Raw genomic sequence first — 24,821 nt, 5'->3', positions numbered from 1 at the left:
AAACTTTGCCAGCCGTAAAATATTTTTTATAACTCCTTTTCTAACATATCCGGTACTGACACCAGTGGTGTCCTTATTCATTGCAGACTTCGGTTGATACAGAACATTTTGTCACTGTTTCGGATAATAGGTCACATCTTCCTTTAAACCATCCGCAAATTGTTGTCTAGGAAAATACCTTAATCTGCGTGGGATGGTGTTGAAATATATGGGTTCCCACATCGTAGGCGGTGGCGACGATGTAATATGGCGTTATTGAATTGTGACGTTATGAAAAACATCTGCCATAGATTTGGAGAAAACAATAATCTGCCATATATTTGATTTGTTTTACGTTTGTAACGTCACATTTGCCATAGATTAGGAATCTGTCATAGATTTGGAACCCGCCATTGATTTGAGTCCTACATATATAGCAGCGATTAGATCTAGAATGGACATACATGAGAAAGAGTTTGAATTAGCCAGTATTTTAAATGCAAAATCATTTTATTGTTGTTTATAATCGTGTCAGTTGTTGGAAGGTCCTTAAAGGTGAATTTTGCAATTTCAAAAATGTGTTTTGTTTAATCCTTTAAAGGTGGATTTAACATACATACAAAAAATACAAAAATAAGACAGCAATGAATGAGCTTGTTTAATTTGATATATGCCTTTTTGTGCTTATTTGTTAAATATATGTTTGATTTTTATTGGGATTAAGATTATAACACAATGTTGAATGCTGAACCCCTATTTTTAACATTTTTACGCCTGTTTGTTTTGTTCACGCATATATTGGAATTTGATGCGATTATCATATAGGTGAAAGGTTTAGCCTGCTATAATACCATGTCCAATCCACCATTTTTTACATAGAAAATGCCTGTACCAAGTCAGGAATATGACAATTGTTATCTATTCGTTTGATGTTTTTGAGCTTTTGATTTTGCCACTTGATTAAGGGATTTCCGTTTTGAATTTTTCTCGGAGTTCAGTATTTTTGTGATTTTACTTTTGATATTTTTGTAAAATGTCACTGCTCAATTTATAAATAAAGGAAAGAAAAGAGTGACCCTTTAATTTTGTGTTTGTTGTCCAAAGAAGAAACTTCACATTGCTATGTATTGAGCATAATACAAGTAAGACCAATTAAATGTACAGTTATATTCTAATTCCTTCGTCAAACGAACATAGATTGTTTTTGTTCTAGTCCACCTTATTTGTAATATAAAAACTTTTTAAAAACAACAGCGTCTGACCCGTCTAGAACCATATTTTAAAAATTGTCAAACATGATGGTCACGGATAAGATTCATCCGCCAAGAACATAAATACATGACTATATTTTTCTGATTAATGGCAATTAACTTTCAGATAAATTTTTCTTAATTACAATTATTAACAAGTTTCTATTTTTATTTTCATTTTCTTTGATGAATTTCTTAAATACAGGGTTGGAAAAGTATAACCCGGTTGGGATAACACAGGTTTTCCCCGGGTTTTGCAATACTCCCAGAAACAGGTAATACTGGACGGGCAATACTGTTTTTTCATTCTTATTTTTACACAAAAAGACTAAAGACTTTTTGTAGTTCAAATGTATTCCAGCTGAATAGATACATTTTATGCAGTTAACCATTGAGAGGAATACCTAAAGATTGTAAATTCAGTTTCTTCCTTTGTCCACTAATTTCATGTAGGCAGAATACAAGTTTTGCAGGATGATTTGTTAATTTTTAAGCTTTGTTTCAATAATCCAGCTTGAAATTTATCAGCAACGTTCTATCTTGCATATTATCACGTTACCTCGCGACCGAACGCAATAACAGTATTTGTATAATAAACACAGCTACAATTTTACTATAAAATGTAAGCTTGAAATCTAGAATGCATATCGTCTAAATATATGCCTTGCACTTGTAAGAGCGACTTTTCCAACATAAATCTTGAAAACTAGACACTGGATCGGAGGACATGGCTTTAGAGTAACCAATACTCGGTTTAAATGACTTATACTCATACCATATTGCATAACTGAAATTACTTGAAACTATAACGGGACCTTCTATAAATATTACCTTAATTAATGATATTAGTTATTACATTACTGTAGAGGAAATGTAGATTTAACGCTTTCATGCATTAATCTTTAGGTATTTGTTCACTTGTATCAAGATTAATCGACATTGAAGGAATAAATATTGATTCGAATCTGCAATATGTGTTCCATTGCATTAAATTTAATTTAACTTGTCATTTCATGTTAAGTAATTTACAATTTAACTGTTTATTTACAAGGGGAAAATGAAAAAGAAGCAGCGAAGTTAGCATTAGAGTATGTCAGCAGAGTAGAACAAAGTCCATGTACTGGTGGAACAGAGGAAACACTAGACCTTATTTTCAACCATACAACTTGGAGAGAATACACCCAACCAGCTATTCTAACATCAAACTTTTTAACATCAGTTATATTGGAAAACGGTGGTTCACTCGATACATTGACGGACGAAATACTTTTCTCCTTAGTAAGGAACAATGTTAATGGCCAGTCGATTATTTTTGGATCTGCTATTGCTATCGAAACAGGGTTATATACAAAATATTCTTCATTCTGTCCATATGCTTACCGCAAAAACGGAACCGTCTTTGCCCATGATATTTCCTTGTCATATAATTACCTAGACAGCAACACTGAGTGGTATTACGTCTTAAAGACAACAGACTGGGAGAATGCAACAAGAACTATCTCAAAGATTAAATATAGGTAAATCATTGTTCGTTAATGAGGTATTTTAAAAGATTATGAAATAGAAAATAAGATACTAATTATAATTGATTTTGTGTATTATAAAAGATGCTATAGATCTGCTCAGTTGAAAACTAATGTTCTAAAACTAGGACAGATTGAAAACTGCTGACAATCACGTAATAATTAATTACTTATCTTACAATTGTAGAAAAGATTTGGATTAGTTTTTGTTCAATCTTGAAAATCAGTTCAAACTAAGGAATATATCAACCTCATGCATAGCTCTTATTCCTTGTCCAGAAATTTTGTATATTTTTTATCAGTTTGGCATTGCTGTATTAGGTTATCAAATATGTTTGGATCGAGCATCATTGAAATGAAAATGAAAAAATTGAAATGCATATCTGGTGCGGCAAAATTATAACCGTCGTGTATTGATAAATAAAGGCGACAGCAGTTCCAACCACAATAACGGCATTCTTTTAAATTTGATATTATCATAATTTCTTTATAATGTCCTTATTTGATCCCTTAAATGAAGTAGATCAGGTCTTTATAAATTTTGTTTTTATATTCTATTGACCGTTTTTTTTTAAATTTCAAATGTTTCAACAACTTCAGACAAAGCTGAAAGAAGAATCGGGCTATTAATTTCAGATCACCTTTGATAAAACCCATCAAGTACTCAAATAGTCAGGCATATTGGCTTCACTTTTCATGTTTTACCATTTATGATAAAGATCAATCCAGAAAAGCGTTGAGAAAGTAGATTTCATGACAAGAGTCATGTTTTGCAAAAAAAAAATGAGTATGAAGGCTTAATAATTTATGTAACTTAAATTGATTAATAAACATATGAATATACTATTACGTGAATAGTTATCAAAGGTACCTTATAATTTAGTATGCCAGACGCGCGTTTCGTCTACATAAAACTCATCAGTGACGCTCAAATCAAAATAATAAGAAAGTCAAACAATTACAAAGTTGAAGAGCATTGAGGATCCAAAATTCCAAAAAATTGTGCCAAATACAGCTAAGGTAATCTATGCCTGGGATACGAAAAAACATTAGTTTTTCGAAAATTCAAAGTGAAAGTTCACTTGTGGTATCAATATGATGACATAAATAAAGGCAACAGTAGTATACCGCTGTTCAAAAGTCATCAATCGATTGAGAGAAAACAAATCTAGGTTACAATCTAAAAACGGAACACATCAACTATAAGAGGAAAACAACGAAACAACAGAACACAGAAGTGCAACAAAAAACAAACAGAAATGCAACATACATAGAAACGAAATATTAAATAACAGGTGCCATATTCCTGACTTGGTACATAAACATTTTGAAATTGGAATATTTAATTCAAAAAAAGCCATTTACATATAGTTTTGATAACATAGATATGAATTGAAGTTAATAACAACAAAAAAACAAGTAACGTTATCAACCTAAATAAAAAAAATTGTTAAATGCATCTTGTAGCAAAATATCTCTCTGGGTAATACTTTTAATTTTTTAATTAAAGTTCCAAAAACATTGCCTTATTATACATTCTCTACAATTTGTTAAAAAAAATTGACAAAACGACATTTTGGTGACGCTTTTGTTTTTGTTATTTAGCTCTTCAATTTATCGTTAGTATACATCATCGGCTTTTTGATATTTTGATTTGTGCTGATGAAGAAAAATCCAGATATGTGCTAGGACCCATGAAATGAAAAAAAGTCTGAATTTTCATTTACTGGCACTGGCTCGATACCACCGTTGCTGGACTTTGAAAATTGTTAACTACGTTTCAGAAATTTCTCATGCAAAGATGTCTTGAAATGAATTTGAATTTTTGGTTCATCGTGTATTTTAGACATTTATATATCTTGGTTTGAGTGTTCCTGTTGAATTTTTAACAAGAAAATACTACGTTCGCATACAATTAATAGAGTGTATTTTTTTTTACTGTATGCGAATATGATCTCGAAAACATTGTTTTCTGTCAAATCCCCAACCTATTGTCCATTCAAGTTTGTTAAAAATATTATGCAAAGAACGCATAATGATTTTCGTTTAGTCCTACTTTCCTTTTGTAAAACATTGTAGCAAAAAGTAAAATAGCAAACATACAGAGTTCCAATGGAAATTCAAAACGGTTTTGATATTGAGTTTGTATATCCCTTTGAAATATTTCATCTCCAATAAGAATGAGAGATGTCTAAGATAGAATTAAAAGCCTTTTTGAAGGAATTTGTTGGTGTATAAACTGAAACAAGTCACTCACAAACAAATAAAAGTCCACGGGACTTTTATGATATGTTTGTGGGTGACTTGTTTCAGTTTATACACCAATAAATTCCTCTAAAAAGGCGTTTAAAACTTATAATACTTTTTAATTTGATACAAAATTATTTTTTTTCAACACTCGCTTATTCTATCACACTTTTATTGTATTGAATTGGTCCGGCGCATGTATGTATTCATTGATTGAAGCAAAAATATGTTCGATGAAAAAAAAATAAACTAAAAGTACACTCTTAATAATTTAAATGAATGTTTTATGTTTAGAATTGTATTTAACGCTTAACGCGAATTGAAAACAATTTTTTTTAACGTTATGTGAGATTGTGTTATTATCACCGCCAGAAGTCCTCACGACCAATCATATCAATGTATTCCCTAATATGCAAATCATATAAGAATTGTTTGATTTTAATCTTAAATTTATATTGCGTTTCATAGTTTTAAATGTAATTAATATTGAATAATTACTCATTTTGCATGTTAGGTCAGGAGGTGCGTCACTTCCAGAACAACAAAATGTTTTACTGACAGCTAAATTGTCAAATGGTCACTGGACAAAGCCATACTTTGATTGTGGTGGAGGTGATGTTTGGATGGTAACCTTCTCGTCTGCTATATTTTCCTTGAGTGGAGATGGAGAACCAGAGTTTCAGTAAGTACTCATTATTTGTTTTATATCTAATTATCCATTAAATCGTTAAATTAAGTAGTGTTGGTATATGTCCCTTTTTATCGGAAGAAAAAATCTGCAGAATATATACATCCGTTGTACTCACAAAGGTTTGTTCCAATGGCTGATGAATAGATATTTGACTTTTAAATCAGAATGATATGTTTCTTTTAAAATTTCTATTTCTATACTGTTTAAAATATTAAAATAAGTATATATAATAGTCTGCTATACCACGGACAATTCATGAGCCAAACTAACAAATTTATAATCCTTTCATAATAAATACCAGAAGGACTAAATATCCATTTATCAATATTTTTACTCAAATATAACCAACAATTGTAAATCCTGCTGTTCTCATAACTATAGTGAAATATCTACCCTGATAAAATATAAACACGAGATATGATTAATTGGACTGAAAGGACTTAACCTACTATTGTAGAGGTGTAGCCACCATTGATATTGAGCTAACAAATATCGACATAAACCAATGTGATCCTGACACCAGTACGTTCAGTGCTTTAGATGTATTTCGGGGAACTCATAGATGTCCTGAAACAACAGAGGTATTCCTCTTTTTTTGTCATAAGATTTATTTTTATTTTTATCATAACTCAATATAGATGCATGACAATTTGCCAAATTGCATGTTTCGAGATATGATTTTTTTGCCATTGAGAGAACTATCCACTAGAGATCAATAAAAGATGATGTTACCCACTACAACTCACCGTACAGCCTTCAATGATGATAAAAACCTACATAAACTACATGTACATAAACTATAAAATTCGTTGGGATGCCAAATATGCATTAATTCAAATGAGATAATTAACAGCCAGATTAAGCTTAAAACAATAACTGAAAAAAGACCAGACCGGTAAAACATCTTATGAAGAACAGAAATAAATACAGATCTAAATTTACTCGGAGTTACAGAAAGCTTATCTTAAGTACAATTTAAATTGATAAATACACCATGTTTTCAAAGATCAATATATTTTTTAGTTCATCTCCAACGAACTCAGTGTAAAGATGTCATAAACTGTCATATACGAAAAGCATGAATTTGTGAGACAAAATACAAGTGCTTCCCTCGGTTTTGGTTTGTTACCCGGATTTGTTTTTTCTCTCAATCGATTAATGACTTTTTGAACACCGGTATACTACTGTTGTCCTTATTTGGCAGTATTTAGAAGCATATTGAGTTATGAATCAAAATATAAGAAATAAGATCAATTTTAAGTTTTTAAATTGACAACCTTAAAGAATAAGTTTATCCAAACGATCCGAATTTACCAGTTCTATAAACAACAGGAAGTGTGGTCCCGTTTGCACTAAGTGTCACTGTGTGTTCCACGTATGTGTAAACTTCCAAAGTCTATTGACAGGTATTTCCTGATTCCTTTTTAAGCATTACTGTATGTTTTATCAGGTGTACGAAGTATGTTTTTCAAGACTAAACTTGTAGATATATATACAGAAAAACTAGCCTAGACAGATATTTTCAGAATTAAAAAATGTACATTCAATAATGCAATTTTAAAGATTTAACTGTTCAAATGAAATATAGCTGTTCAAATAAAATATAGTAATAGATACATTTTGAGTCAAACATAAATCTGAATTTATAGATGACCAATGTTGCTCTTTGCTTTTTTCACAGTGCAGTTTTCTCCAAGGACTAGGGTTTCAAAGAGGAGCATACCAGTGTGTTTGCAGTAAGGGATACTATTTTCCAGATTCTAATTCTGAAGTAAAAGCTTTTAGTGGTAAAGATGTAGAAAATTACTTGAGTCTGTCGAATACAACAGATTTTACACAATATACATGTCTATCGTGTAAAGAGGGATGTACAGAATGTGTTGATGACTCCCCATGCTTGTATGAGTTCCTGTTTGTCTTCAGATTCATGGTATTACTGATTACTATGTTGACGTGTACTGCTATTGGAATTCTCTTTATTGTCACAGCATATTTCAGGAATGAATTGGTACTTTTAATGTGTAGTTTGTTGTAGTGTCCCCCTTTTGTAGTTTTTTGGGGTGTGGGGTGTGTGGGGTGTTATATTTTTCTTACGTTTTATCTTTTTTTCTGCTATATGTCGTGCGTTTATTAGTTGTGTTCAAGTAGTTCTATTTTATTTACTATTTTATTTTCAGTTCTATAAATTTACTTTTTTTATTCTATTTGATACAATCCTTATACAGATGAAAGTGGCTTGAACATTTCAATCAAAATATAAAATATCTAGTGCTGCATAAGAAATTGCATTCAAGCTTCAAACATCAAAATATTAATTACGCCACTTAAGACAATAAAATAGAGAACGAGTATTAGTTTATAAATTAGCACCCTGTAAAAAGAGACCAAATGAGTTTTACCCTTAAAAAGGGACAATTAACAAAAGCTACAAAAAAAATGCAAATTTCCGAAAATTTTATTGACATTGTGATGAACTGAAATATTCTTACCTATGTATGATAAATTGATTGACATAAAGACATTTTTACCTTGAGGAAATTTTTATTGTATGCTAAGAACATTCTTGATTATTAAAACATTACAGAAACAAATCTCCAATAAAGGGATTCAATTCTTGCCCACCTGAATTTTCTCAATCTGTCTAGAAACTGTATTGTCCAAACATAGATGTTGTCAAGGACAACATAAGCAAATTACATGCATTTTTATCATGCAAAGTATTTCAGTTTAAATAAGTTTTTGTATAATGAATCGCTTTGTTTCTTAAACGATTGTTCAGAGGTATCTAAAAAATACAATTTAAGGTCGAAGGAAATACACATTCCATTAATTGCATTGTATCACATATTTTATATGGCATGGCTTACTGTTATTTTTTTTCATTTAAATTTTATCTTTGATTATCATGGTTGTTGATTTATCAATTATGTTTGATTGAAGAGCAGAAGACAGGATAACCCTAAAAACAAATTAACGAGAGATTCACTCAAGGAAAATATTTAAAAGAATATTTTGTTATGAGCGTCACTAATGAGTCTTATGTAGACGAAACGCGCGTCTGGCGTACCTTTGATAACAAACTAAACTGTAATTCAAAAAATATTTTAGACGAAACTGTAACACATGTTACATTTACTAAACATGTTCCAATCTAATTATATGTTGTGAAAGACTTTTAACCGAATTCTATTTAACTATGCAGCACATGTTGCATTTAAAAGGACTAAAAAAAGTTCCTATTTGAATATATGTTGTGAAGAACGAATTTTATACCTATAATAATATTTTTATTCTAAATCAAATGCCATTTCCTCATGATACAGTTGAAACCGGTTTTGTTTGAAATTTTTTATTTCCTTCAACAACATGACAAAATATCATTTCGTTTTTAATTCGATTTGTACAAGTAAACTAAAAGGACTTTATGTTCTTTTTAAGACTGCATTTATCCTGGATTGAGATTAGTAATGTTTTCTTTTTCGTCTTAATTAATTTAAAAGCTTTTAAGTCGTAAAAAGAATTTCTCCGTCAAAATTCAATTATATATATTATTGTCTAGCTCAGCATATGGCACTTTATTTAGTTTTTGGTATGCCCCGCCTGGGAGCATTGTTATTTTGTCTGTGAGTTCGTTCGTCCGTCCGTCTGTCCCGCTGCATGGTTAAAGTTTTTGGTTAAATTATTTGGTCAGGATTGTTTTTGATGAAGTGGAAGTCCAATTAGCTTGTAACTTAGTATACATGTTATTTTTCTAATTATAATGCCAAACTAGAGTTTGATCCAAATTTTTACGGTCTACTGAACATATAAAATGAAAGTGGGACAACCGTGTACTATGAACTTTCTTGATTGTCATAAGCTTAAAGGTCAAACCAAACTACATTATATTGTACCATACTCCATGTGCACATTTAAATAAAGGAGTTCATCTATGGCAGACAATATTTCCAATTTCACCCTAATAATTTTGAAAAGAGAAAACACATGGACTGAGCTTTCGGATACAAACATGGACTGAGCTTTCGGATACAAACGTTTAGAGTTGTAATGAACAATTGTACAAATGAAAAATACTAAGAAATATATTATATCGTAATAAAATTTTGAAGCTTCAATTGTCTTTACTTCTGTTTTAATGATAACAGTTCAAATAGTTTAAATCAATGAGTTTATCTTGACATTAATTATTTTCAGGCTATTAAGACCGGAAGTCCTATTTTCTTGCTGTTCATGTGTGCTGGCGGTATGTTAATGTGTAGTACGGTAAGCTGATTATTTAATGACAATTTTCAATTACTGATGTCTTTGATTTAAACAAAATTGTCCCATCATGCATTCATACATATTCTAGGTTAACTATTACTTAGTGGAAGGTTATAATGAAATGTTTGCCTTATTGTTTTCCAGTTAATTAAGAAATGCGAAAGTACGAAGCGTTGAAAAAACAAAATTAATGTTAAAAAGGATTTAAACACCAGCCGAGGCATATACGACATTTTTTCAATATTAATAAATATCGTCATTAAAACAGCAAACAAGTAAAGTAGTTTTCCCAAACAAGAAAATGCAAACATAATACTAGTATACATTAAATGTTCTGTTACTCGTGTTGCTTCTGTAGGTCTACTTTCGTAAAGGGCATACGATACAGTTTTGGTCCCATAATGAAATTGTGATGCATATCGGCAATTTTTACCTGATTGAATCAAATATGTAATAAAAAATATACAATCATGTGATACTTTTAGAGTAAATTGAGGTTGAAATTTCAGATATTTCCTCAAAATTCGGATTTGTGGACATATTTTTTCTTTTCGATAGAAATACGTAACCTTTTTTTTCTGAAGATAAACACAAGCTTTTTTTTGTTAAATTGTATTTAATTTCTGTTTTATATAAATGTTCTATAAATTTATGCATTTGTTTTTACAAATAACTCATATTTATCAAATGTTCATGATTGTAGGAAAAAAAACGTAATTTTTGGCTGTATATTTATTAAATTAAAAAAAAAATTGCACTATTAACTTTTTCATGAAAATTGGTACACACAATCTTCTGATCAAACCAAATGTCATTTAAAAAAAATGGTGCACATAATCTTCTGATCAAACCAAATGTTAAAAATGAGGGGTTCATGAACTCGTTTTCAAGTTAAATCTGTTTGAATGATAAAAATTAGTCGAAAACTGCATCTTTTCCGGATAAGTCATAGTTTGGCGTCGCGAAAATAACAATTTACGTTAGCAAAGTATTTACCTTCCCTGTAACTGTAACGTGCCCTTAAGTGAAACATACACTGACTACGTGTTAGAACCATGCATGTGGTGTACAAATTTATAAGCTTGATATCTCAGATGAGCTTTTTGTCCAATCAAATTGAATAATTTTATATTTTTTGCTAATCCTGGCTCAAAATGCTTCGGTCAACCTGTTTACGTGCCAATCTTCTCGAGGATTGTATGCATACGTTCTTCTATCAACCCTATTAAAGTTGAAAGTAATGAGTGCATAAGTTTCCAATCTATACCTTCTGAAGAATACTAGTATTCATGATTTTTTCGGTAAAACATTTTAAAATAGATGTCTCGGTTCACATTAAAATCTAATACCTACAGCGGCATACATAGCTTACTTTATTTTTTTTATTCTATACACTATTACAATATAATTCTAAACATTAGCAAATTATATGCATGATATATCAATTTTCTTTAACAATCTGTTCTATCACCCTCTCGCTATGTGTTATCAAATTCCTTATACACAATGTTCTGTCATTATTGTTTGATGAATTTCAAATGAAAGTAATTAACTATAATTTCATGTACACAACAACTTTAAAGTTATTAGAAAAGCAACAACATAAAGCAAGATGTGTTTAGGTTGACAGTTTGTGCAACTGTTAAAAATTATTGATGTTATTTCAAATCATTACTCTTTGAATGCAATTATCGTTTTTGAAAGGTCTGCACCAGAGGGTGAAATTCAAAATATTGTCTCCCGCTGAGCCATGAAATGTAGTAAATTATCAACCTCGTATAAACCAATCAAGATCTGACATTTTGACGTGAAGTGTAATAAAACAAAATCAAACAAGGAAAGTAGGACAAACACAGAAGCAAATGAAATATATAACTTTAGAAGGAGGAGTCATTGATTAAAATAAAATAAAATTGAGAATTGAAATAGGGAATGTGTCAAAGAGACAGCAACCCGACCAAAGGACAGAAAACAGACGATGACTATCAATGGGTCGTCAGCACCTAGAGGCGGTCTTCAGCTGTCCATTAATCAAAATATGTATAAGTTCAGTTAAAATGGACTTCACTCTAAACTCCAAATCATATAAATGAACTCAAAATAATCAGAAACTAAAAAAATACTTGCAAAGGCCAGAGCCTCTTGACTTAAGACAGGTGCAAAAATGCGACGGGGTCAAAAATGTTTTGGTTATAGGAAAACACAACCAGTAAAACCCTCGTCCTCTTCCTTTTTTTTAAATTCCCTTCAGGCATCATATTTAATGAGTTTACAGAGAGAACAAATGCTCATATATAAAAAAAACCAATTTTTTTTAACAACATTATATATTTATTCATCAAATATGCTTGTTACATTGTTACACCAAGAAACCAAGCTTATCTTGATGCATCCTGTAATATTCCACCGATTGCCCAGGTTAGCAATAAGCTGCTGGTATATATGTATATATTATAATAATATGTATAAATTTCTTGAAATACAATTATACAACATATTAATACATTATGTTTTATTCTATCAATCGTCTAAACTTCTTTTAAGTGACTTTAGTAATGGATTAAGTTTCATTGTTCTGTTTTCGTTGTATCTTTTTATGTATTCTCGAAAAAAAATTTGATAAACATTTACCTTTGTCAATTTCTGATTAGATACATAATATGATTTGTATATGGAAAAATTTAAGATTGTTAGGAAATAATTCAGACCAAAATAATTTTTGTCAAAAATTTTATATCCAAAGACTAATTGCTTTAATGATACTCTAAAATTTAAATTTGATTTTATCATTAACTTATAAATACTTTTCCAAAATTTTTCTGAAAAATCGACAAGAAATAAAAAAGTTGTTATAATCTTCTTCTTCGTTACATACATTACATAGATTGTCATTCTTCTGTTTCCATTTAAACAATAATTGTTTTTTGGTAATATGAATTGTAAAAGTTTCCATTTATATATTTTTAACTTATTTTCTTCTAAATAATGAAACATAAAAAGATATAGTTGGTTAATACTAAGGTTTTCATTAATTTGTAAAATACGCATCCATTTGCTAACACCAACTGATGGTTCAGTTTTATCTTTACAAATTGACTTATATAATATATTTGTTGAAAAACCTGAAGCCTCAATGTAATTACCTTTCCAGATTAGTTTCTGTCTAGGAATATTTACAATACGTTTTATAGAACTTTCAGACTGTAAAACATCTGAAGCCAGTCTTTTGGAATGGCTTTTTTTTTAAATATTTATTTCTGCAATCCAACTAATCTTGCATTCTAATTTATTCAGAATAAAATGTTGAGATATATTACCAGTGTCGTCTATAATATCATTGACAAATATCAAGTAACTGTTAATCCAATTTTCAAAAATAATAGTTTTATTTTTAAAATTAATCTGTTTGTTCCCCCAAATTACCTGTTTCCTTACTTCTGTGAAGTTGGTAGGTTTTTTTGTTTGTCCACCGCCTAATATTACCCAACATTTAAATACTTCTCTATAAAATTCAGGGATATGTTTGATATATTCAAGAATTTTCTTCTTTTCAAAATTCATCTTAAAAATTAGCCAATTAATACCAACCACGCTGAGATATTTTAATGGAATCAACTTCCAGTTTGAAATATCATTACTAATGAGTTTACTTACCCAAGATGCTTTTAGAGACATAAAATAACTTTGTATGTCGATCATTTGTAACCCCCTTCTTCGTTTGACTTTATCATGGTATTTCTTTTAACCTTATCTGGTTTACCATCCCAGATGTATTTATAAAATTTACTTTCTATTTCTTTTCTGAATTTCTCCGGAATTGTACAGGCACTTGCCAAAAATGTAACAAGCGGTAAAACTAATGTTTTTATAATAAGAATTTTCCCGATTAAAGTTAAATTACGTTTCCCCCATAAATAAAAAAAATAAGTTATGTGTTTGATCACGACTATTGTAGCGGATTTTCTTTCCACCAAATCCCATATATTTTTTTAAATTGTGTTTAATGAGTACAAAATTAGGTGGATAGTAATTGTAAACTTTAGACAATCTTTGAACAATCCATTTTTCTTCCCGTTTAAAGTTAAATTACGTTTCCCCATTAAATAAAAGAATAAGTTATGTGTTTGATCACGACTATTGTAGCGGATTTTCTTTCCACCAAATCCCATATATTCTTTTAAATTGTGTTTAATGAGTCTACAAAATTAGGTGGATAGTAATTGTAAACTTTAGACAATCTTTGAACAATCCATTTTTCTTCTTTTTTTTTTAATAAAAAGACCTTTCAAATATTTCAAATTCGTCCGCTGTTTTTTTGGTTTTCTTTCTAATTAAAAGGATAAAGCTTTATTAATTTTAATGAAAATAAAATGTTGTGTACTAAAAGTATACTTAGGGTAAAATGTTAATGATAATAAAAAAAAAGATGACTAGACCAAAAAGGAAATTAAAATCATTAAACAAAGAAAAACAGAAAATACCATGATAAAAAAAAGAAAATGACGAAAATAAAAAACGGTCTTCTTTGTTTAGAAATCTAATCGTTAAGCAGCATGGAACCAAATAAACTGGGTATGATCTCAAGAGCGTAAGAAAATTACAAGCGGGGATAAATAATCGTGTACTTTTTTGTGAATATTGACATCAAAAGATATTTCTTTAACCACATAAGGCTAAGATATAAAGCAAGAAAACTCTGATTCAATGTTGGATATGGGACTCAGTGATTCAGTGAAGTTTATAGTAGGCTAGATTCGTTTCCCTGCCTTTCAGATTTGTACCTGATTTATGTAAATATATATAATTGCAAGATTTAAAAAAACCAACAGATTCAGTTTTAAGTTTGCGCTGATTAAAGTCCGGACACCGAGTTAACAGTGAAAAAAGCTTCACAAAATTTGCACTTTTGTATTGCCTGCTTATGCTGCTAGTGTCCAGATGAGTAATGACAAGGCACAATTTGTGTTAAATATAGTTTAACTTATTTAGGGATTTGTCTTATAATGCACTCGAATGTATAAAGAATTACAGATAGATTTGGTCAAAGAACTATATTTACAAAATGTAGAATGGAAAACTCTTTATAAATAATTTAATTCCGACGAAGCGCTTTTCTGGATTAATTTCCGTCAGGAACTCACAAAGCCAAACATTTTCAAGCCAATGATGTATAAGTACAGAAACATGAGAGGTGCTATATGACCCAGATTTCAATTTACCATTTGCATTTATGACAGTTGTTTTCCATTTATTTGCTGTGCTTAGGCTTTTGATTTTGCCATTTCATAATAGACTTCTCGTTTTGAATTTTCATTAGAGTTTGGTATTTTTGTTATTTTACCTTTCACCACCAGGAATTGACCTAACTATTGACCTAACTATTAAATATTGCTGTTTGGTTATGAGTTACGATCATGCTTGTTGTTTGTTCTGGTTGAGGTAATTAGCAGATAAAAGATAGGTGAATAGGTGTTGATAATATGAACAGCTGCTAACTGATATTGGACGACATTAACGACTAATTAATGTCATCTCTTTAATAAATAATATTCATTCACACAAATAAGCACAATAATTATTAACTTGTGTTGATATATATATAATAGAACGAAAGTAGTATGCTTTACTTGTGTATTTTCTATTTCTGAATATTTCGGACGGATCCCCAAAACAATCTTGTATAAACAAACATGCACGCTTTTAAGGCGAAGGTAAATGGGTGATGTGGTATTGTATACTGTTAAAGATATTTGATAATTTCTGATATACTTTTTTTGTTAATATGCATTGTGTTCAAATTTACCTTGAAATATTTTTTCAGGGATTCTTCGCCTATCCAAAAGCTTTAGAATTTCTCTGTGTCATACAAATTTGGGTGTTTCATATCGGTTTCAACTTCATGTATGGTGCCTTAGTGGTTAAGACATGGAGGTATGTTTATATACTTTGGAAGACTTCTTTTCATTTTATATTTATTGAAAAATGATTAAATCTTTAAACAACATTTTATGAAAGACAATTTCAATGAAGACCATCAGACAAAATAACTTTGTCTGCATTATTGATCTGTTGTAATGCAATTTCAAGTTTTCCATTTTGCATCCTTCGAACGTTATAGCTTGACTTTATGGTCAATACAATACACAATAGTCCAACATTAAGTGGAAACGATTAACAGTAAAATATGACAATAATTTCATATTAACCTGAATCATTAGCTGTCAAACATATTAACTTGATATATTTTCAGAATAGCTGTAATTTTCAGACCAACAAGCAAATTGCAGAAAATTAATTTACCGGACAAAGAACTCTTAAAGAGGTTTTTCCCAATGATGATATTTGTTTGTGTTTACCTTCTCGCCTGGTCGATAGCAGAGAAAGGGGAAACAGGAACCCTAGAAACTTCCAGTTTATTAAAATATGACGTTTGCTTGAGTAGTTACTGGCTTTATGCCATTCAATGTGGTAAGTACAATTTAAACTCGAATGGTAAGTGTAAGCGTTTGTCATCACTTAGCATCATATTTCATTGTTCCTATATGAATTTGTTTTAAGATATTATCCTCTGAAACAAACCAGTCTTGATAAAAAAAAAAAAGGCAATAAGCTGCTTATTTATTGGTTTTTTTAAAAGATTTTGTTCTTATCCATCTTGATCAAACATCTTAGTTATCCTTACTAGATTTATACGATATGATACAATGTAAAGTGTTGTTTAATATCTTGAAACCCATAATAGACCTGTCTGATATGAAAGATAAAAAAGTCTAATATACCAAGAGTTACCCTTTCCATCTTTATAAACATTATCACATAACTCCTTAAAGAAGGCATTGTTCTTCATTACCTTTCGACTAATTTTAGATTTTCTACCTTCTTTCTCGAAAAAAAATAAGATAAACAGAAATGTAAATAAACACTAAATTTAAAATAATACAAGCCTCTGTTAGTCTTGTATGATTTTCAATTTTAGTTTCTTGTGTATAATTCGGAGTTTAGTATCGCGTCCATTATCACTGTACTAGTATGGATATTTGTTAAGGGGCCAGCTGAAAGAGTTTCTCGCTGCATTGAAGACCTATTGGTGACCTTCTGCTGTTGTCTGCTCTATGGTTGGGTTGTTGACAACATCAAAGCTTCAATCTTTAAAGTTATTTAATAAAATTTAAAAAAGTGTATGACTTTTTTAAGTGGAAAGAAAAAGGTAAAAAACAAAAAATACCGAATTCCGAGGAAAGTTCTAAACGGAAAGTCCCTATGAAAATGGCAAAATTAAAAGTTCAAAGACGCAAACACAAACACACAAATACATATTCCTGACTTGGTACATGCACATTTTTTTTATGTAGTATTCTAGGGGGTTTAATTCGTATCACATGCCTTACATAAATCCCATTATGGCAGAGTTTTAACATGTGGGCTCGAATACTACCGGAAGTTGGTCAGAAGCCTTTTTTTACAATATTTAGAATACAGTGCCATATAAGCATCCATTTTTATATAAAACTTGTGGACTTGTTTCCTTTTAGCTGAAGTATGTCTCCTTTTGGTTGGTGTATATATTTGTTACATGGTGAGAAAAGCACCGGGTCATTTCAACGAAAGTAAATATATTACATGGTCAATCTACAACGGAATCATACTGGGAAGTTTTCTGTTGATTCTAACGTAAGTTCAAAAAAATCTAAAAAAATCTAAAATATTATTACCTGTTGAAGTGTTGATCTCTATTTTGATTTTTTGCAGGCTTTAATCTGCTTTTTCCTTTCCAATTTGAATGTTTATAACATATATAAAGACAACTAATTTATTTGCCTTTCTATTGACATAAACAAAGTCACAAAACTTTTAAATTTTATTTCTTCAGATACTTTACATTAATAGCATGCTATCATTTTCATTACGTTGCCATACTTATTGTTTTTTTTTTTGTTTTTTTTAACATTTCCAGACATTTAATTGGTCATTCATATGGACCAGATCTGCTGTATCTCTTACAAGGTTTACAGATTCAAGCATTTGTTACAATAACATTGACATTGATTTTCATTCCAAAGGTAAGCTTTTTTCAAATTTCGAGTTGTGTAGTGGAATATTTTGATGGAGCATTACTGAACATTGTTCGAGCTTTATGCCTTTTTTGTTACAATAGTTGGTCTTTGTGGAATTTATATGTTCGTATATATTAAGAATGATGACGTTAAGTCTGATGCTGCTGTTTAAGATATGCGATATAAAAATATTTCTCTTTTCGTATGGTAAAGCTAACTATGGATAGTTTTTTGATAGCACGGGACGTGTACAATCGTAGCAAAATCAGGTTTGATGAGAGACGTTTTCCGAAACACACGTGTTGAACACCGGTATACTACTGTTGCTATTATTTTTTACCAGGGTCTTGTGACATGTACCATAAAGTCTTCACTTCAATGATTTTTAACTGACAATCTGATTCTTGCTAAAATAATGAAATACACAAAGCCCGATTGCAACCTTGCTTGCAAAGTGTGCTTATGTCCATAACATCAATTTAAAGCGTCTTAATATAAAGAATACTAATGATCAAGCAAAATGACATAATTTTCTCATTCCGATATTTTCATGATGTCCTCCACAATTAATGCATCTCCAGTGAGTACTTATTTTAAAAGTACCCCAATGAGTAAAGATTTATAACTATATTTATGATTTCAATTTTCCTATTGACAAATTTTCATTCTTGTATTTCAGGAATCAATAAATATCATTATGTTTTAATAGAGTCAAGATATGTCTGATTTATCCGTTTACAGCTTTTGTTGTCAAAAAAATAGTTTCTTTATTAGTTTTATGCATTTTATGCAATGAAATTTGCAAATTGTGAACATGCACGAGTGAAACGTCTAACCTGAGATATGCAAACGCCATAGATTACAGTGCTATATATATTGCTGACAAAAGGGAAGTTGACAATTGAGAAGTTAAAATCATTACGTTTGCATTTATCAATTTTAAAGAAAAGGTCACCTAATGAAGCAGACCTTCTGTTTTCGGTAGACTAATTATAGCATCTTTGATGAATATTGCCAAAATGACATTTTTCTTAGTTATTAGCATTAAACAAAAAGGAGGCTGTAAAGAGAACCAACGATACTCCCTTCATCTGTTATAACTATGATATTCTGAATGTTTCGATATGAATTCACCATTCTCACATAAAAGAGGGGCGAAAGATAACAGAGGGACAGTCAAACCCATAGATGGTAATAAACTGACAACGCCATGGCAAAAAAATTAAAAAAAAACGGACAGTCAAACAATAGTACAGAAGATACAACATAAAGAACTAAAGACTAAGCAACACGAACCCCACTAAAAACTAGGGGTGATCCCGGGAGCTCCGGAAGGGTAAGCAGATCTGTAGGTTAACATGCTGCTCCTTTAATTTATGAAAACTATTTTTATCTATTTTAGTTATTAGCATTATACAAAAAAGAGGATGTAAAAAGAGCCAACGATACTTTTGCCACGGCTTACGCCAGCAAGTATATCAGAACAAATAATATTGAAGGTGCATCTTCTAAGACAGTTGGTACACAGACTTATGAAAACGTAACACCAGGCCCTAAGGTAGGAAATAATGTAAAACTTACTCATTTAAAGGAAATTACTGTTGGAACAATAACTAAAAAAAGGAGAAAGATGAATAAAAGGGGCAGTCTATCTAGTAGTAGTTTTTCATTTGATTGTGTTTTGGATTTGATTTTCACTTCGCATTTGGTTAATTTTTATCATGATTTACTTTTCACAAACCTATACGACAATTGATTTTCCTTATATCGTAAATACAATATCCTCCCTTTTCACGATTGTGAATTAGACTTTTTACCGGATTTGTAATAACATAAGCAACACGACGGGTACTACATGTGGAGCAGGATCTGCTTACCCTTCCGGAGCACCTGAGATCATCCCCAGTTTTTAGTGGGGTTCGTGTTGTTTAGTCTTTAGTTTTTATACCCCCGCTTTGAAAAAAAGGAGGGTATACTGTTTTACCTCTGTCTGTCCTTATGTCAGTCCGTCAGTCCATCAGTCCATCAGTCCGTCAGTCCGCCAGTCTGTCAGTCAGTCCGTCCGTCCCATGAATATTTTTCGTCACATTTTTCTCAGGAACTACACTACCAGAATTTCTGAAATTTGATTTCAGGCTTGATGTAAGTCAGCTATACTGTGTGATGCGTTTTCAGATTCATCACTCGACAACTTCCTGTTTACCGAACACTTGTATCATTTTTACACCTGATAGCCAAGTTGAAAATTTTTCGTCACATTTTTCTCAGGAACTGCACTACCAGGGTTTCTGATATTTGGTTTCAGACTTGATATAAGTCAGCTATACCGTGTGATGCATTTTCAGATTCATCACTCGACAACTTCCTGTTTACCGAACACTTGTATTATTTTACACATGATAACCAAGTTGAAAATTTTTGTCACATTTTTGTCAGGAACTACAATACAAGGATTTCTGAAATTTGGTTTCAGGGTTTATATAAGTCTGCAATACTGTGTGATGCGTTTTCAGATTCATCACTCGACAACTTCCTGTTTACCGAACACTTGTATGATTTTACATATGATAGCCAAGTTGAAATTTTTCGTCACATTTTTCTCAGGATTCTGAAATTTGGTTTCAGGATTTATACAAGTCAGCTATACCGTGTAATGCGTTTTCAGATTCATCACTCGACAACTTCCTGTTTACCGAACACTTGCATATTTTTACACTATTAAAATTATCCATTTGCGGCGGGGGTATCATCAGTGAGCAGTAGCTCGCAGTTTCACTTGTTTATGATTTGTCTTCTGTACTATTATTTGTCTGTTTTTATTTTTATTTTTAGCTATGACGTTGTCAGTTTATTTTCAATCTATGAGTTTGACTGTCCCTCTGGTATCTTTCGTCCCTCTTTTAACACAGGTGCAGACAAATGCAGCGTGTTAAAGTTTCAATAGATACCAACCTTATCTTAACAATAATGTAACATCACAACATAAACAAGACACACTATAAAATACAAATTCAAGTCTTTAAATCGATTTCGACCATATATTTTATTGGTTCCTGATTAGTCTGTATTTTGTTGTAGTGGTCACTGTGGATTTCAGATTGGATCCTACTTTATGCTTTTAATCAGTGAATCCAACATTTTAACAGCTTCATATTTTCCCGTAGTGATTAATTCTAACTACTTTGTTTCATTTGATAGTAGTTTGTAGGCTGACAAAAAAATCATACGTTTTTTAGAATGATCCTAACATTAAGAAAACCATACGAAGTACGAAATAGTTGCGACAAAACCGTTACTAGATTTAAAAATACTGCAATACGGAGCTAGATATGTAAATGTGATAGCTAGTTGTGACAATTGAAAAATAAAGACTTTCTCATTCACGTAAATATCAATAAATAGCACAGTTTTTAAGCAGGTTCATTCGACGAATCAACGCAGATGTTTTGAGAGAAAAGTTGGCTTTCAGAATTAATCCCTCCGTGATGGGCAATGTGTTCCCCAAATTGAACGAAATAAGTAATGTTTATCATTATTCCTTCACCATCTCAGTTGTTTTTGGTAAAATTAACGAAGAGACAAATAGACGCAAAGTAAATGAAAAGCGTACAATAGCACTTTGGTCCAGATGAATTAAAAAGTATTGTTCAAACACAACATATTTTACAGTATACCATTCAGATTGAACAGGATCAATTGTATTGATTAAGATTATAACACAATGTTGACTACTGTACCTCCATTTTTGACATTTTGTTGTCAATATATTGGATTGTGATGCGACTGTCATAAAAGTGAGTAGTTTAGGTAGCTATTGAACCAGTTTTAATCCACACTTTTCTACATAAAAAAAATGCCTGAACCTAGGCAGGAATATGACAGCTGTTATCCATTCGTTTGATGTGTTTCAGCTTTAGATTTTGCCATTTGATTTTGCCATTTGATTAGGGACTCCGTTTTGAAGTTTCCTCGCAGTTCAGTATTTTTGTGATTTTACTTATTGCTACTGGGTTTTTTTTAATATTTGAATTACTTTTAGTAGTAAAAAAACATTGTGCTGTTTCTTTTATAGCTAAATTTTACTTAGAAAAAAAGATGTCGAGCGTCGTTTGTGTTTTTAGGTGATTTGATTTCCTTATTAGGCATCAAAAATTAGATAGGTTACGTATGAGCAATCACAGTACGAGTGATAACAGTACAACATACCAGGTTTTAATAAAATTTGTAGAAGCAAGTCTCATATTATTGTTTCGAATCGTAATAGAGTTTGTGTGAGATATACTGTTTTAATTGCTACAAAAGTTTTGTCCATTTCTATTCAATATTTTAAAATTATGTTGCAATATTTTTTTCCAGGAGAAAACATTTTGGACGTCACTAACCAAGATTTCTAATAACAAAGTAGAACCCATTGTCGACCATTTGTCTGTTCCGACAACACGATAACAACGAAGGTGAAACGATAATAAAAACATCATAAGTGGTTAACGTCCAGAGTTGTCAAGAGGATAGGGCTGTTCTCGAGGGTTCATTGTCTGTGTTATAACCATGATGTAGTCTAACTCTTATCAGTGGTACATTTAAATCATATTCTGAACTAATGTAAACCCATCTTAGTTTTACAACACATGGTCCATATAAGCAATGAAAGGGTGTATGTGCACGGAAATCTTGCCTAATTCTACCACGTTTTGTGTATGTGGTAAGATAAGAGAAGGGGTTTTTCGTTATTGTATGTGTCTAAGTTTGATTGTCGATTTATTCAAATCGTATGAATCTGGTGTTGCTGGTTGATGTTTTTTTCTTAACTGTGCTATATTTTTACATACCTGTAAAAAAAAATTGTGTACTAGTAATATTTTTTTTTAAATTTGTATCAAATTAATAGATTCAAGACAACGAGTTTAAAGTTCATAAGAACTTCTATTTTTAAAAACTGAAAACGTCAGAAAAATACAACTAAAATTTAATAAAGGATAAAAGGGCTTTCAATTACATAATAAAGGTTAATATGCTCTTCTAATTTTAGGTAAGCAGTAGAAGTAGCACTTTCTTTAATTTGTCTGTCCGTATCATAATTTGGATTTGTTTGATTCTTCTTTTTCAAGCTAAAACATTTTCTTGTGGGTGGTTAAACTCGGGGAGTAAAGTGGGATTTCCCCCCGTTATTATGTAAACCCTAAAAATCCCTGTGTGATGCGACTTTAAAGAGAAAATATCTGGGTTTTTTAACACAATTAAATTCTCTAAAAATTCTTTACACTTTTTATTTTCAATAGTTTGGAACTGCATGCGACTGCCATACAAGTATGAGGTTTAGATAGCTATAAAACAATGTTTAATCCACCAGTTTTTACGTAAGAACATTTATGTTCCAAGTCAGGAATACGACAGTCGTTTGATGTGTTTGAGCTTTCGAATTTGCCATTTGTTTAGGGACATTCAGTTTCGAATTTGCCATTTGTTTAGGGACATTCAGTTTAGAATTTGCCATTTGTTTAGGGACATTCAGTTAAGAATTTGCCATTTGTTTAGGGACATTCAGTTTAGAATTTGCCATTTGTTTAGGGACATTCAGTTTCGAATTTGTCATTTGTTTAGGGACATTCAGTTTCGAATTTGCCATTTGTTTAGGGACATTCAGTTTAGAATTTGCCAGTTTAGAATTTGCCATTTGTTAGGGACATTCAGTTTAGAATTTGCCATTTGTTTAGGGACATTCAGTTTAGAATTTGCCATTTGTTTAGGGACATTCAGTTTAGAATTTGCCATTTGTTTAGGGACATTCAGTTTAGAATTTGCCATTTGTTTAGGGACATTCAGTTTAGAATTTGCCATTTGAGTACGGTATTATTGTTATTTTATTTTTTAATAAATCCATAGTTTTTACATCTTTATTCTATAAATCATATGGGGCCTGTTTTTGAAGTACTCTTAGAATTAGGACATGCCCTAAGACCAACTTAGGATACATCTTAGTCCTAAGTGGGTTTATCAAACATGTCTCAACTTAGGAAAATCCTGGGAATTGTCCTAACTTTAGGATACCAAATTAGGTGTCTTAAGATGGTCTTAGGGTGGTCCTAACTTTAGGATATATTTAGGATGGTTATTTTGTATACAAATTAGCCTGTGTTGGTTCCATTTGATTTTTATGGCGGAAATTTGACTGGATTTTTTTTTTGGGGGGGGGGGGGGGGAGGGGGGCTAGGATGATAAATATTGTCATGCCTTTTTTTGGTTATAATCTCTGTGCTTCCTTTTTATTTTTCACACTAAACGGTCCTGCCTTTTTTTATAAGTTTATCCTGACTTTTTTTACATAAATATTGTCGCCTGCCTTTTTTTGTGTATAGTTGCTCATCATTCAGTTTATTTTATTTTAAACCTTAACTACTGTCCTGCCTTCTCAGAGTCTGTAGTTATAAATCTTTAAAATTCGAATTTCGTCTCTTGCTATATACACACGTAATAAAATAGTTAAGTACTCAGTATTTATATAAAATATGCATGTGATTTGCCTTTGAACTTTAGTATGAAACCGTGACACTTCGAATTCAACTCACTCAAAGCATGTATGATTGTACATATTTAATTTTAACTATTTACAATTAGTTTGTTCAATCTTATATGAAACGTTATCATTTTTTTGTACCTATGTTTCATAGAGTTTACATGTACAATTATAACCATGTTTTATTGAGGAATGCACTGTTCATTTTAAGAAAACATTTCGTAACAGTACTCTGTTGTATAGTTGCAATTATACCATATCTTCTTTTTTGCATTAATATAACATCACACTCCAAATAAT

The 24,821-nt window shown here is 30.9% G+C and overlaps 1 protein-coding gene across 1 annotated transcript; it reads left to right on the top strand.

Moving 5' to 3' along the window:
* Positions 1-433: 433 nt before the first annotated feature.
* LOC139515351 (metabotropic glycine receptor-like) lies at positions 434-22,833 on the top strand. The gene is made up of 12 exons (XM_071304916.1): positions 434-467; positions 2,281-2,746; positions 5,514-5,681; positions 6,148-6,271; positions 7,372-7,698; positions 9,885-9,953; positions 15,775-15,884; positions 16,204-16,421; positions 17,486-17,624; positions 17,908-18,013; positions 19,410-19,565; positions 22,364-22,833. Exons 1-12 carry the CDS (start codon positions 434-436, stop codon positions 22,451-22,453), a joined length of 2,007 nt encoding a protein of 668 aa, XP_071161017.1. The 3' UTR covers positions 22,454-22,833.
* Positions 22,834-24,821: the final 1,988 nt, after the last annotated feature.

This window comes from Mytilus edulis, chromosome 3 (genome assembly GCF_963676685.1).
Source record: "Mytilus edulis chromosome 3, xbMytEdul2.2, whole genome shotgun sequence".
NCBI lineage: Eukaryota > Metazoa > Mollusca > Bivalvia > Mytilida > Mytilidae > Mytilus > Mytilus edulis.
Note: the sequence above shows the minus strand (reverse complement) of the source record. Positions and strands in the feature narration are given on the sequence as shown.

Bases quoted from the DNA above. Each gene is read 5' to 3' on its own strand.
- LOC139515351 (XM_071304916.1), top strand. From the start codon at position 434: ATGGACATACATGAGAAAGAGTTTGAATTAGCCA. The intron at 468-2,280 runs GTATTTTAAATG...TTTATTTACAAG, and splicing joins GAAAGAGTTTGAATTAGCCA to GGGAAAATGAAAAAGAAGCA. The intron at 17,625-17,907 runs GTAAGTTCAAAA...TAACATTTCCAG, and splicing joins AGTTTTCTGTTGATTCTAAC to ACATTTAATTGGTCATTCAT.